Source organism: Caloenas nicobarica, chromosome 4, assembly GCF_036013445.1.
Source record: "Caloenas nicobarica isolate bCalNic1 chromosome 4, bCalNic1.hap1, whole genome shotgun sequence".
NCBI classification, from domain to species: domain Eukaryota; kingdom Metazoa; phylum Chordata; class Aves; order Columbiformes; family Columbidae; genus Caloenas; species Caloenas nicobarica.
Window position 1 is genome coordinate 71,879,291 of NC_088248.1, and position 15,301 is coordinate 71,894,591.

At 39.1% G+C, this 15,301-nt stretch overlaps 1 protein-coding gene across 2 annotated transcripts in view; it reads right to left on the reverse strand.

Moving 5' to 3' along the window:
- Positions 1-15,301, reverse strand: part of UVSSA (UV stimulated scaffold protein A) — a 60,329-nt gene that overhangs the window by 25,957 nt on the left and 19,071 nt on the right. For both annotated transcript variants that reach the window (XM_065633765.1, XM_065633766.1), the window contains exon 7: positions 8,534-8,645. In XM_065633765.1, the coding sequence (XP_065489837.1) occupies positions 8,534-8,645 (112 nt within the window). The remainder of the gene's footprint in view (positions 1-8,533; positions 8,646-15,301) is intronic.

Below are 15,301 nucleotides of genomic sequence, written 5' to 3' on the forward strand. Positions count from 1 at the left end.
CTCATCACACAGACAACTGCGCATATTAATGTTTCTGTATAAACTACACTACTTTTAAAAAGTTGTCAAGGGGTCTTGTATAATCAGAGGCATTTAACAATCAAAGAAGATGCTCCCAGCACCCTCGAATGCAGCTACACTCATTTACATTCATCTAGAATTTTAGAATTTTATTTTGGAAATTCAAATTAAAGAAGAACAATAACAACTATGTCAGTTAACTAGAAGAGTTCATCAACATTACATAAATAATTTGTTTGGCTTACTGGAATTACAGAATATGTTAATTTGCTATAATGTTAGTTCTCATTAACTAACCCTATTTATGAGTGGTTCATGATCATAGCTAAGAATGAGAATAAATCAAAGCAGCAGAGTTTAGATTAAAAGCTTTCTACACTTTGTCTTGATCTTTTAAACATCTTGCTCATCATTTTGCAGTCCCTGACCATTGCACAGTTCTATGATGTAAACACCTATCGCAAACCACTTGGGAGTATTATCAGCATCCCGCGCAGTGACTGTGAATTTTGAAGAACTTTAGTAGGAATCAAATATATCCCGTGTCCTGCCAGATTTTCTGAGAACCTTATTGACACAGAAGGACCTTGCCGGAGAGTGAGGAAGGGTTTGCATGATCAACGGATTAGGATGCACCAGAAGAAGTATCTACAATCAGTACTTTGACACAGATGTAGAAGCACTTTATTGGAAGTGCAAATCACGTTTTTTCCTAAATGTGCAAATTTACCTTCATTCCAAATACTGTATTATAATAAGCTTTACTCAATTACTATCCTAAGCATAGCTATACCAAACGTGTTTGTCCATACACACATATATTCAAAAAACACTAATCTAATGAGGCAATCTCACTTGTAAACTTATAATTAAATACTTCTAGTGTTGTATATGATAAGGAAAATTGAGACCACACAACACATTTGATTATAGCAGTTCAGGACTGAGGTCCTAACTTCAATGCTGTATATCTATCTGTACATTTACGGTAAATCAATGCATGCTATTTCAATCATGTAACAACTATGCCTGATTTTTTTTTTAAGGATTTATAGTAATATTAATAGAAATCTTATTCTAAATACTAGACTCTTGTCTAGGGAGAGAAACACAGAAGTGTGTTAACTGCATTTTCCAAATCTGGGAAAAAAGAACCCAAATTTCACAAGGCAGTGAAAGGCAAGCGTGTAATTCCGCCTTTCCTTCCTTCTGCAAAATTCCATTTGTTTTTTTCCCCCTTAAAGAAGTCAAGTAACACCCACAAGTCCTTATTTAGCCTGGATAGCATAATTCTAAGTCTCAAATCCAGTTCCTGAGAACTGTGCTTCATCCACTCTGAAGGCTGCAGGTTTGGTTTTGCTGTGGTCTCCGCTGAGCTGCTTCTCCACGTTCTTCCCATGCGGGAACAATGCCCTGAGGAATTTCCCGAGGAATGGAGACCAGACAAACCCAACCAGACTAAAAAGCTGTTAGGCTTTTAAAGCAGAACCCAGACAAACTGAGAAATCCTTGTAGTAAGGAAAGAAAAAGTTTAAGTATCATTTTTCATTTCTATTTAGCCAGCACACGTGTCTGTTTAGCGATTCGACAGTCAGCAGAACCTCAGCAACTTCATTCCCAAATAACAATGCCATTAAAAACATTTATTTTCATTACGACGAAGGCAGAGCACAATCATGTGGTTGATCATGGTGCTGCACGCTTTTATGACCTGTGGCTGATGAAAGCGATTAGCCAGGCTGCTCTTCAGGTGGGCATCTCACCCCAAATATTATAAATCCACTTGACATTGTGTGAAACAGAGCTACCTGTTGGCACCAGGGGCTGCGGTACCGACCCCATACCTGTGCCCTGTTATCGCGTCACCCTCGAATCACGTCTACTTCATCATCACCGCCACAGTCATCCATCTCCCTCCCATGAAAGCCCCGACTTCATCAACCCCCTACCATTTAAAAGCTATTACAAAATGACTTTTAGCAAGTTTTTCAAATATGCCTACTGCCAGGGGACCCTAATCAATCCTAATAACGGAAAATGAAAAAGTATTTTTCTAAAAGACTAATAAGCACTGAAAACGACTCACTGAGTAGTTCAGGGATGTTTAAGTATTGTGCTGAGGGATGTTAACTCAACACTTCAGATTTGTGCTTTTTCCCCCCATGGTTTCCAGAAAATTTTCATGTGTACAAATAAAAAACAAAAAAACCCCAAACAACAAGCAAAAACCCAACCAAACAAAAAGCACATCAAAACCAAAGAAACCACACCACCATAAAACCCCCACAGAACAGAGGAGAACCGAACTGTAAAATCAACAGATAATCATTCTGTAACAACTACATCTGTTACATGCTCCCATGGAGGAAAAAAGACCAGTATGGAAGCCACGGTTTCTTCACAGGTCAAAATAAGTGGTTTCTATTTCACCTTATCAACACTTGCATACAGGCTCTTTTTGCCATCTTTAGCTTTAAATCTGTTCTACACAACAGCAAAGCAATCTTTTTATGGGAGAAACTTCATTTCGATGGAGGATAAAAGAGCACATTACTATTGTACGCAGTAACTAAAACCACTGGTTTCCTACATCCTATATCAAAACCGAAGGAGATAAATAAGGCCAAGAAAGAGTCGGCACAGCGAAGCTACGCAGCAACACACGTGCCCAGAGAACACACAAATTCATCGCTGTTCTTCTTGGTGTGACAGATGAAACCTCAGCACTTGACCACACAAACAAAAACATTTAGAAAATGTTTTCTGTAGGGAAAAAAGAATCAGACCCAAATAAATTCGTAACTAATTTTTTAAATCCGTAACGATGATTCCATTGTATTCCGCATTTCTGAGGCAGTTTTGCTTTTAATCATTGTGTCCTCTGCATGTCTTGATGGATGCCAGTCAGGAAAACAACACTTTTAAAAACAATATGCATGGAAGTCCGCTGCTTAAGTACAGAGTAGAGGTACCTAGTCAATACAAAAAAGTGCAATTTTCTAAATAGATGCTCTGAAACACATGAATTTACTGCTTCAAATCCAGAAATTCAAACATGCATTAGTCTATGCAGTATTTTATTGTTATTTCTAATACAGGCTTTTTAATGTTCGGAGAGAAAGCAAAAGCTATAAATCTCCTGCACCTTTAATGAATGGTTGCAATAGCAAGTTCATCCATGTTTCTAAAGTGCCCAGTGAGAGCTGCACTAGAATAGCTTGTGTGGTCTGAAGCACTCCTAATTCCATAAAAATAAAAACCCCAAAACAACAGGTGGAGAGTTCTCTACTAAGGAAAGAGTCTGGTTTTGCACACCTTACTTGTTCAACTGGGGTATAAGCTTCTTTCCTATGTTGCTGTGAGACGTCATACTTAAAAAAAACCAACCCAACCTAACTACTTAACACACAGAAGAGTCACGACCCAGACACCATCATATTAGGAAAGGCTGTGCAGGGACATCTAACCCACAAAGATACATCACTCTGTGATGGGAAGAGGGAAGAATTTCTGAAATGGGTAGAACTAACCCTTGGGATTTTAGAACTGCAGCTTTGATCTAGATACGAAAGAAATCCCAAGCGGGCTGTAAGATGCAATGTGAACACCTGAAGTTGCTATCGGTGACCTAAAAACGTTTCGGCTTAAGGCTCAAACACAAGAGAATTAACGATTAACTAGATTTGAAATAATGGTTTCTGTTCTTAACTGCAAAGTCATTTCTTGTATAATTTTGGATAAGGATGAAACTCAACCAGCAGACTGCTTCCATGCTAATATTCCCAGTCAGATGGTTTCCACATGTCACTGCTTGCGAAGCGACAGTGGCACCTCCAAGCACTATTGCATCAGTAAGCTCATGAATGCACTGAGACACAGACAAGAATTAAGAACTGGGAAAACCCATTAGTAGACAAGAGCTGCTGGAGGTGGGTGCTTTGAACCACATCTCAGAATCGTTCTGGTTTTACAGGGAAAAGCATGTCTCAAAATGGATTATTACCGCATGGTTCGGAGCTCGGCTGCAAGCCATGCCAAGACCACCAAGGGCAGGAAAGAATCTCTTACCCCGGCGTCAGCACCGAATTCTGCCTGTGGCACAAGAACGAGGTCACAGTTCCATCCCTCACCTTACCCACCTTAAGGCTTTAAGCCAATGCAACCGCCAGCCCACCAGCAAAGGCTGGAATGTGGGAAATCTCAGGTAGAAACAAGATTTTCTCTCTCCCTAAAGCTTTCTTTTAAATGAATAATGCCCCAGTTTTTAAGGGGTTAGCAACACCAGCCAAGGGCAAGTTACTCTTCAACAGAGAGAAGCAAGGTCAGCGCAGAGCGCTGAGAACCAGAGTAAGCCTGTGAAAATTATTTTCACAGCGCTGCTTGTTTTTCAGCAACACGATGTATTTCAAAGGGCTCTGTGGAGCCGTAGGATGGCTGGGCCCTGTCTGCTGCAGACAGCAGGTGCAAGTGTAAATAAGGATTATACAAATGGGAGGTCGTTAAAAGTCTGGTAATGCTAATTTGGCATGACACCCCTAATGGGTTATATCTTCACACTTCAGTTATCTAATCACCTAAATTCTTTTAACAAATTCACATTTCATCTTATACATGGAGATTCAAATTGACTTGTTTAATTCTCCTTCCACCCAAACCATACCCATGCTCAGTTCATCTTGTATATTAAATATCACCATCAATTTTGAGATCATCATCATCATCAATTACAGATACACAGAGATAATACAGTTGCACATGTCTGTATACTTAGACACACAAAACTTCCCCTGTCTCTAAATATCTTTGCATTTTTCACTAACTTTTCAGATCTCAGGAGAACCACAAATACACCTTTGCATCATCAGAGATAGCATCTCAACTTGAAATTTACCTTCTTGGTAGGATACTTCTATTTTCCTAAGAGAAGCGAAAGAGAATAATGTGACTTTTAAATCAATAATTTAAATGTCACATTTCAATCCATTTCCACAGTCGTGTTTTACAACCTTGTTTTCCTGTTTAATATAAAAAGTTGATCTGAGCAGCTGTTCACTTTTCCTGGTTTGTTCAGGAAAAGTAACAACACAAGGAAAAAAACTTTAAACTGTTCACACACCTTCTATGTAACACTGAGATTTTCTTTTTAACAGAAGGTTTAATGTTCCAGTTAGAAAATTCCACTTGCACAGACTTCCATTTTTTTAACTTGGAGTTCTCCTGATCTAAATAAATGTAGCAAAAACCCACCTGGATTATATTAAGATAAAAGCTAAAGTCACTGCTATGGTAACTGCATTTGCACATGGAATAAAGAACCATATTTAATTAGAGACGTGGCTCCTAACACAGCCAGGTCCTGATGACAACATGCTGCTATGTGCTTTTTAAGCACATGCTTAAAAGATTCCCTGAATTCTTTTCAGGAATTCTGAATTCTTTTCAGACACTTTCCTGAACTGTGAGTTTCCATAATAACTTGTAATAGCAGCAAGAAAAGCGGAATGACTTCAGGAGCATCGAGAATGGTTCATTTCTTTCAAAATACTATTTTTAACAAACACATCAGATAAAGACCAGCCAAGTGTGACCATCAGCACCTACATAACTTCATGTATACAAAATGAGAGGTTTTGTTTTCTGATTGATTGGCTTCTTCACTATGATGTATTTTCCTATCAGCAATAGTTTAAATACAAATTGGGAATTTCTTAATTCATTTTATATAGACTTTTTAAATATCCTTGAGTAGATAGTAGGCTTGTTCTTTTATCCTTTTCCATGAGGAGGAATTCAAATAGTAGTGAAGTATTGTGTTAATGCAATACAAAGGGTGGTAAGATGCTCTATTTTAAAAAAAAAATGTGTGTCCATGAGGATGACAGGGGAGGAAAGAGGGAAAGAAAGGCAAGAGATGAGTACATTTCACTTCCAGTGGAAGCTGACAAGTATAAACAGAACTTTTGTGTGTTAGGATTCATCAGGCTGTTGTTAAACATATGAAAAACAAGTTCTAGGGCCTGAAATTAAGAAAATACCAGTTTTGGCACAAGAAATACAGCTAAAGGAAGGAAAAACCCCGAAGAACCACCACAGCTATGTTAATAACTAACCTCATTTGCTCCTTCATTTATTATCACTACTAATGTTTTTGGACTCTTCCATTAGTCACGTATACCTAAGAAGCTTTTCACAACTTTCTGGAAGGCTGATAACCCTCTACTTTGTTATATTCCTTGTTTGAAAGTCCCACTGTTAGCAATAATTAGAACTTATTCAGTATTTCAACTGAGGTAGCTGGGATAGCCAACCTATATTTTGACGAAATTATACCAGTATAACTTTTTTAATGAACAAAATAAATAAAAAGCTGCCAAGTTCCTGAGTTTGCATCCTACAGCCCTTCACCACTGTTCTGTGCTCCCATCTAACACACTTCCCACTTCACTGTCTCAATACTCCCGGTTCCACTTCATCTTCCCCAGCTTTTGGTTGGACTAAATAAGCGCCTACAGACAGTTCCAAGCACCACATGCTAAGAGTCACGTCAAACCATGTTGCAGCTACCAGCTCACCAAGGCACCAGTCTCATCTCAGTCCTCTACATAATTGCTAATTTCCACATTTTTTTTTTAAAGACACAGAGGAACAGAGACATCTACCTCCTTCAGACAAGCTGGAACCAGCCAGTTGGGACTTAGTGCGAGTCCTTAGGTGGAGAACCGAGATATACAGATAATGAACGCAGGCTTCCTTCCCAGGGGTCCTGGGAGGTTACGTCTAGGTGGGGTAGATGCACCAGTGAGGTCCCACCTGGAGAGCTGTGTCTGGAGCCCTCAGTGCAGGACAGACATGGACCTGTTGGGGATGGGCCAGAGGAGGCCACAGAAATGATCAGAGGTCTGGAACAGCTCTGCTGGGAGGACAGGCTGAGAGAGCTGGGGTGTTTGGCCTGGAGAAGAGGAGCTCCGGGGAGACCTTATTGCGGCCTTTCAGTGCTTGAAAGGGGCTGAGATAAGAAAGATGTGGACAGACTTTTTAGCAGGGCCTGTTGCGATACGACAAGGGGTGAAGGTTTTAAACGGAAAGAGGGGAGATTCAGGTTAGACACGAGGCTGGTTTTACAGTGGTAAAACCCTGGCCCAGGTTGGCCAGAGAGGTGGTGGATGCCCCATTCCTGGAGACATCCCAGGCCACGCTGGACGGGGCTCTGAGCAACCTGATGTGGTGAAGATGTCCCTGCTCATGGCAGAGGTGGGACCAGATGAGCTTTGAAGGTCCCATCCAACCCAAACTATCCTATGATTGAGGCACAGCAGGACTTCACACCTGGAGACATCCTTGAGCTGACCCCAGCCACTACAGGTTATCACTACTGATCACCTTCCACTGTCCGTAGCCAAATTTGATGGCAGAAAACAGTAAAAAGGTCACTTGTGCTACATCATTTTGGGTTTACACAGGCACACCCACTTGTTTCAGCAAAAAGATACATTTGTCTTATACAGGTAACAGCTGCAGCCCGACTTTCAAGATGCAAACTGAAGAGAAGTTAAAAATAAGCACGAGCAGGATTGGAAAGGGCAAAACGTGGCACCAGTGTTATCCAAATACTCATCGAGAAATGTAGGAGCAAGAAACTTACTACAGCGTCCAAAGTTTTTAACTTCTATGTGATGCCAGCTACCCTCTCTTCTACAATGTACTGAAATCTTCTGAATCTTAAAATACACAATGATTCACAGAGGCAAAGCTGCAGACACTTAATAAGCTAGATGTACAAAGGACAAGGAATAACGTACTGAAATTTAATTATTTGAGATGAACCTTCCACAGGAACTCCCCTCCCAATCTCACAAAAACACATTACAAGTATATATTTATTGTTTAAGTAGCCTTTAAAATGCATTAAAAGAAGGCAAGACCAAGACTGTACTTTGTCATCTGGTATGTGCTCAGTGGCTGTAATTCTGCACTTGAACGCTGACCTCCGTTTACCATCTTGTGATAGTAACACCCAACGAAAAAAACCAACCAAGCAAGCAAACAAGAAGTCGTCTTTCTGAGCTATAAATTGCCCACTCTATGTAAGGAGGTGGCTGTGCATCTCCAGCTGCTATTAATGCAGGTGATAGTACAAAACCTTACCCCCTTTCACCAGACTGTTACCGATATTTCTAATATTCAGTCTCATTTACAGCTTTATTCTGCAATCTCTTCACTCCCAGTATGTGTTTTGCACACTTACGAGCATACACAGTGCTGCTTCTGGCTCTAAACTCCAGTGGAACATGATGGAATGAAATAAGCTTCTCGTCTCGGCTGCTCTTGCTCCTAGAAAGTATTTATTTACCTGGAGCCAATCGCTGCTCCCGTATCTATGTAATGACTTCCTCGGAGCAGTCAGAGATTACCCACACCGCTGATCACTTTATTACTTCAGAATGGCTGTTTATTTACTTTACTGCAGCAGTAACATGCAGGGATAAAGCTTGTCACAGCTGGGCAAACTCACCATATTCCTTACGCAGGTGGTCTGGAATGTGGGGCTCATAACCTTCCTTCTCAGGGACCTCCACAAATTCATCTTCATCCTCATCGTCGTCATCATCATCCGAGGCTTTCATCTACAGAGATATTTTTGTTGGTTTTGGTTTATTTTCTTTTCATGTGAAGACCTCTTTTAATTTCCCTTCACACTGAAAATGTTTTGCAGACATCTTGATAGCCCTGCTGAGGCCGCTCTATGCCAAAAGTATTCCCCTAATTACGTATTTAATCTTTATCTAAGATTAGGCCTTTGCTTAACATTTTATCTCTAAAGCCATGCTCTATCCTAAGGGCTTCTTTAAAGCCCCTTTTATCCATTAGAACACATACAGCTGGTGAAGTCTGAGAAAGTGTAAAACTATAAAATAAGACCAAAAATTCTTAAAATAACACCAAGATTTTGGCTCAATGAGCAAATTATAGCATTATCTCTTATCCTTTGGTTGAAATTACTCATTTAGCTGCACCCAAATAGTCTTATGGCATGGTAAATAGTACCACAAATTGTTTAAGAGCTCAAAACAGGAGGGGAAGCTGATGGACTGGCAAGGTAATATTGACCAAAGTAAGAATATTCAGACCTGTACACTACAGCGTTTCACTGTGTTCCTTCACAACAGCACTAAAAAATTTGATACATTCATTTAATAACTAATTCGGTACATTCTAACTGTTCATACCGTTAGACTGTGCACACTACACGGTCAAGACCAACACAATGGGATGTTTTAAAACGTGCACTTGGTCTACATTGCAGCCTGAAACTCAGTATTTACAAACAGCTGAAAAATACAATAATTCATTCATGTAAGTGGCTTCCTATATACCGTCCCATCTAGCTAGTACTGGATATGTGCCAGCAAGTCTCTACGTTGTTTTTTTTTTTCTTCTAAGCTTGTACCATACCTGAAAATGAGTTTTTCTTCTACACTACACATGAACTAAAAGAATCTGTGCCACCTCAGACATGGCCTGTACTATCAGAACTTTAAAACAGAAAATGCCAACTACCCTAGAAAGGCGGCAATGATGGAGCTTTTATGCTTTATTTCCTTTGCCCACCTTGAGAGTCACCTAATTCTTAACACCAACATAATTAGCACATTACTGTATACTTGCCACGCACTTTTACAAGTCTAAGAAATAATAAGGGGTATCCAGTAAAACCAACCTTAACACAGGCTATCACTTTTTTCAACTTCACTGCAGCAAGTCGAAGCAACAGATTAGGAATGGGATCATTGTTACTATTTTCAGCTGTGTTCTTTACTTCTCTTAGTGCACCTGACTTAAGTTGATATTCATATCAACTACTCATTGTTACAAGCACCGGAGGATAATGTGGGTTTTGCCTGCAGCAGAATTTTCCCAATTTAATTCACAAGTCTAATCGTGTGTCACAGCTGAGTTCCTTTAAATCATCCATATACTCTGAAGCCAAAAAATCTGGAAACCAATCTTGGTTTATTGAATGTAGTTAAAAATGGAAAATAAATAATTAAAAGAAAACTAAATCAGCACTTCTTTTTGGTCACTATTACTTGTAAGCTGGACTGAACTAGTTTCTAATAAAGAACATTAATTGATATTAATACACATATTGATACACATTAACATATAATGAATGGATGGTTTGTTTACAATGACTGTGATTTAAGAAAGCTGCAGTTCCAGTGGAAAAAAAGAAAAATAGATTTACTGTCCTAAAGGATATATTTACTACTGCATTCTTATCAGAAAACACCTAATTAGCCTTGGTTTTAAAATAAAGTCTCACCATAATCACGTTTGAAAGTACCCTGCCGCCAGCGATCGGTAACAACCACAACGCAGACTCTTCAGCCCAATTATCGGAACCTCCAGAGCTGCCCAACTTGAGGCTGTGCTGAGGATCCCACCCCCTTCGTTTACTTTTTGTTTCCCACCGCAATCACTTTTCCTCATCTACAAGAAAGAAGAAACCCAGGCCCTACCTGGCATGGCCACGACAGATGAACTTGACCTCCGCAGCAGAAATCAAAATAGAGTTCTAACGCAAAGAAACAGTCAAATATTCACCACTGATCGCAAACTTGCGAAGTCACCAGACATGAAAGAAGCAAATCTGTGTTGATCTGCAACTTTCAGACCTTCCTGATGGTCTTTAGAAAGAAAAATATCATCAGGTTTTGCACTTTGGACAATAGAAGAGGGTTAGAGATTGAACAGAAGTTTATTTGTATTTTCATTTCAAAATTCTGCTGGGGTTGTTGTCCCTTTTTTATCTGTTGGGGGCAATTTAAGTTTGGACATAACATCCACCCTGTTATTTCTCAAGCTTGAAGAAGGGCAATGCTGTACTTTCCATACTCAGTTTCCATTTTTCATTTAGCTATTAAAAGCAGATTTTACCAAGCTAGAACTTGCCATGGATGATCTTAGTCTAGAACTTTGTGCCATAATGTAAAAGCTGACTAACTTTTGCCTTATAAAGCAGAGAAAACACATTCAGTGTATTTCCACACTTTTTACTCAGAAATAGTCTCCAAACAAATAAAACAGCAACAGGTTTAGGAATTGAGAACTAATGTCTAAATAGTAAGAGAAAGGTAAGTCAGTTAGACTGATCATTTAGTTTAAATCGCCAGATTATAACTAAAATATCAGTGGGTTTAATACAAGTACACACATGCATGACATATCTGAGAGGATTAGAGAGAATTCAGAAGAGTACTATCTTTAATTGAAAATTCTCAATTTGTTCACATGCCGTTGGAGGCACGTAGCTCTCTGTACATTATTATCCTAAATTTCAGTGGGCTTCACTAAACTTCAACTTGAAAACTGCATTAAAAGCAACTTTGCTGCTTTACCTGCGTGGTCTCAAACTTTAAAGCATGTGAAAAGCCGGACGGAGAAGAGGCGTAATCAGATGCAAATTCACTTTGTTTAGGTACAACCCATGAACTGTGCATTCAAGTACTATAGAAAACATTAATCATAGGAAACTGTAATTTTTGTTATCAGTCTAACACTAATCAAAAGGCAAACCTGTCACTACCGCTGACCTGTGAAACGTCCCAATTATACTCTTCGGAAATGACAGGAGCACTTAACTTCCTCACTGAGTAAATGACGACGATCAATCAACTTTGAATAACAATGAGCCACGGAGCTGAAAATTATTTTTTGTATAGAATCTACCCAGGAATTTATGAAAGGTGAAAAGCAACCCAAGGTTTTAGGGGCATTATGGCTTTCAGCTAGTGCAGTGCATATCAAACACTAAACAGAATTTATGTGTTTTAATTTTCTAAAAGGTAGATGTGGACTTGGTGCTACAATGCATAACATATAATGCCAGATTTTAAATATGAGGGTCATTTTCATAAAATATTATGCTTATTGTTCACACCCTTGAATTTCCCTAGGGTCTTCTACTAAATTTAGATTTCCCGTAAAAAAAAAAAATCAACTGCTTAGCTAACTATAAGGAATTAAGCCCCCTTTTCCCTTCCAACAGACAAAGTCTTTATTTTTATACAATCTTTAAAAATAAAAGTTATTTATCTTTTTACTTTAAAATATTGAAGTCATCACTGATGGAAATTCAGAAATTTGCCTGGTAGTAGTGGGTAGTTATATCTCAATCTACTTCATTCCAGTGGTACCTCATCAGAACCACCCCATTTATGCTGGTTCGTTCCATTCCCTTTCTACAGAACAGACAAGAGCTCATGTGCAACATTAATAATCACAGAAGTATCTTTTTTTTTTTTAATTCCACCTTTCAAACATGAATAAAGCTCCAAAGCAAGCTCTACAGATGAAGTATGAAAGTTCAGCTACCTATTATCTACTTTTCCCCTACAGATAAACTTTTTCAGTCAATTAAAAAAAAAAATCCATACTTAAATCAGAATAAATAAATCCTTAAGACAACATATTGAGTGGCAGAATTAATAAATTATAATCCTTTAGGAATGAGTGGTTAGGTACTTGCAAACAAGAAAAACAAGACTACGATAAAAACAAGCAATATGGCATTTCTAGTGTGTCATATCTGAAGGGAGGTAAAGTTTAAGCTCAAGTGATAAATACTACAACATAAAGCTTTTCTTGTAGCGTACAGAATTAAATACCTCCCAGATAAGTAGTCACACAACGGCTTGTTTTTCAATAACCTGTCAAAGAACGTGGGGGAAAAGGTCTCATTCTCAAATCCATTCTAATTACCAGGTAATATGAGGAAAGTCACTAATGCCATTTGCAGTCTCGTCAGAGCCAAAGGTTGAACGACCTTCTCTGTCACAGAATCACGGACTGGTTGGGGTTGGAAGGGACCTCTGGAGATCATCCAGTCCAGCCCACCTGCTAAAGCAGGTTCACCAGAGCAGATCACATAGGGTCGTGTCCAGGCGGGTTTGAATGTCTCCAGAGAAGGAGACTCCACAACCTCTCTGGGCAGCCTGGTCCAGGATCTGGCACCTCACAGTAAAGAAGTTTCTCCTCATACTCAGATGGAACCTCCCGTGCTTCAGTCTGTGCCTGTTGCCCCTCATCCTGTCATTGGGCACCACTGAAAGGAGTCTGGTCCATCCTTTGACACCCAACACAGATATTTATAAGCATTGATGAGATCCCCTCTCAGCCTTCACTAGAGGATGGGCCATCTGAAGGAGACCAGATCTCCAGACGTCCCTCAGAAGCTCCTCGCACCATCACCGCTCCTCAAGCTGCAAGAAGGGACGTTTTTCCATTCAGTGTTAATCTGTTCTATAATGCTGACTTTTATTTATTTATCCATTTATCTACATGAAAGCTTTTGCAAAACTATGTGGGGTTTTTTTAAATCATATTATTCCTGACTAGGTATCTCACTGTTAAAGGAAATAGGACTTAGCTAAGCAATTTCCAGATTCTTGGGCTGAACTTCTTTGCATATGACAATACAGTTAAAAAACCAAAAAGGACGGAAAATATACATGCATAATTTCATTGTAATCAGAGTTAGAACAATGTCTCCTCAAATCCCCTAACTTTTGTTAAAAACTTAAAAACAGTGCTGACTTTTCCAGTTAGACAAGTGCAATCAAACCGGTTACCCACTAACTCACTAAAAAAAAAAAAAAAAACACCACCCGAAAACACACCCAGATGTTTCCTTCTCCATCTTCTTAAAAATACTGAAAACAAACACTGGATGTCAGTAGAAACGGAATTTTTATCTTTTACTTTGGAGTCAACGCTCCAAGAGCCTCCAGCTGTTGGTATAGCTCAGTGCAAGCATAGCTCCGGTTAAATGCCGTGTTCATCCATTCCAGCCAGTAATAAACACAAAAAACCCCTCTGCCCACCACAGAACACTTGGAAAGACGTAAAGAAAAGCCTTTGGTCCTTTTCCCAGCTTTATACAAATTGGTTGTTACATTCTGTTAAGAGGATTTAAAACCACAGGTCTCTGCAATCACAATTAAAGCAAGCAATAAAATGACTGAAAAATACAAGACTATCAGTTTATAGGACTAGATGTACAGCGTTTACTAATTATTTTAGAAAAAGAAGGAAAAGATAGCACTTGAAGAAGTCATATCTACTCACTAAAACACCACTTGCAAACTACAGCTGGGACCATTAAATAAATTTTGCATGGTCTAATTAACTTGGTTTGCAATCTCAATTACTTTTCACCCAAGAAATCACTTTTGTTCAGTTTTATGTGTGTCTGTTTCCCTTTTTTTAAAAAAATGATGTAAGGCACCCTCAGACAAGTGAACTCTAAACTTCATTTGTCTTTCAGCAGGCTTGATGGCTATGCATTTAAAAACCCATTCTATCTTATAAACTAAAAATTAAATGTACTCAGCTGTGATGGTCGTCATTGCATCTGCTATTTATATGCTAATAACCTCACTGGAAGATCTTGCAAATTATTCCACCATGCCAATATCTCATGTGCATCTACTCAAAGCCAACTAAATGTTTTTCTAGAGGCAGAAGATTTTGGTGAGGGAGACAGAATATTTATTGCCACGGAACCTTGCTAAAGGGGCAACCTTAAGCAAATACATTTTTTGATTCCACCACAACATAAAACATGCTTCAGTCACCTTAAATGAAATTTGGGAATATTCTATGCAAGCAAACACTGACTGGGTAAAAATAATCTCTTCAGTGCCAGTAACAGAAACTGGATAGTCAAAGAGTGTATCTTGCATGTAAGGATTTTTACAAGTCCCTGCTTTTCCATTCTTTTATATTAACCACCACAGAATGAGAAGGAAACAAATACCGGCATTTTGACAGATTTCAGAACCGTGCCTGAGTTTTCCTGAGTGCAACACAAGGAAAACAAACTACTAAAAGAGCTGTATTTATAGGGACCTCCCACACAAACTCCCTCCCCTTTGCTCCATGATTTGAGCATAAATTCAAACCTAGGTGACTGCAAATCAGATACGTGGTCCAGGCAAATCACCTATTACATTTACCAGTAAAAGTATCACCGCTCATTCTGTTTGTAGTTGCTCAACAGCACATAAGCTACCTGGCCAGTCTAACTGTTATTTAGGAATGCAGTTTTCACGCTATTTCATGATTTCCAGAAGTTAGTAAAAATGCTTAAAGGGTTCCAGCCCACCACTCAGCCTAAGTACAGTGCTGGGGAACCAGCACACCTTGCTCCAAATTGCTTTAACAATATAAACTACCCAATGAACTGATTTTTCTTTAAAGAGCCATACTCATGAGCATC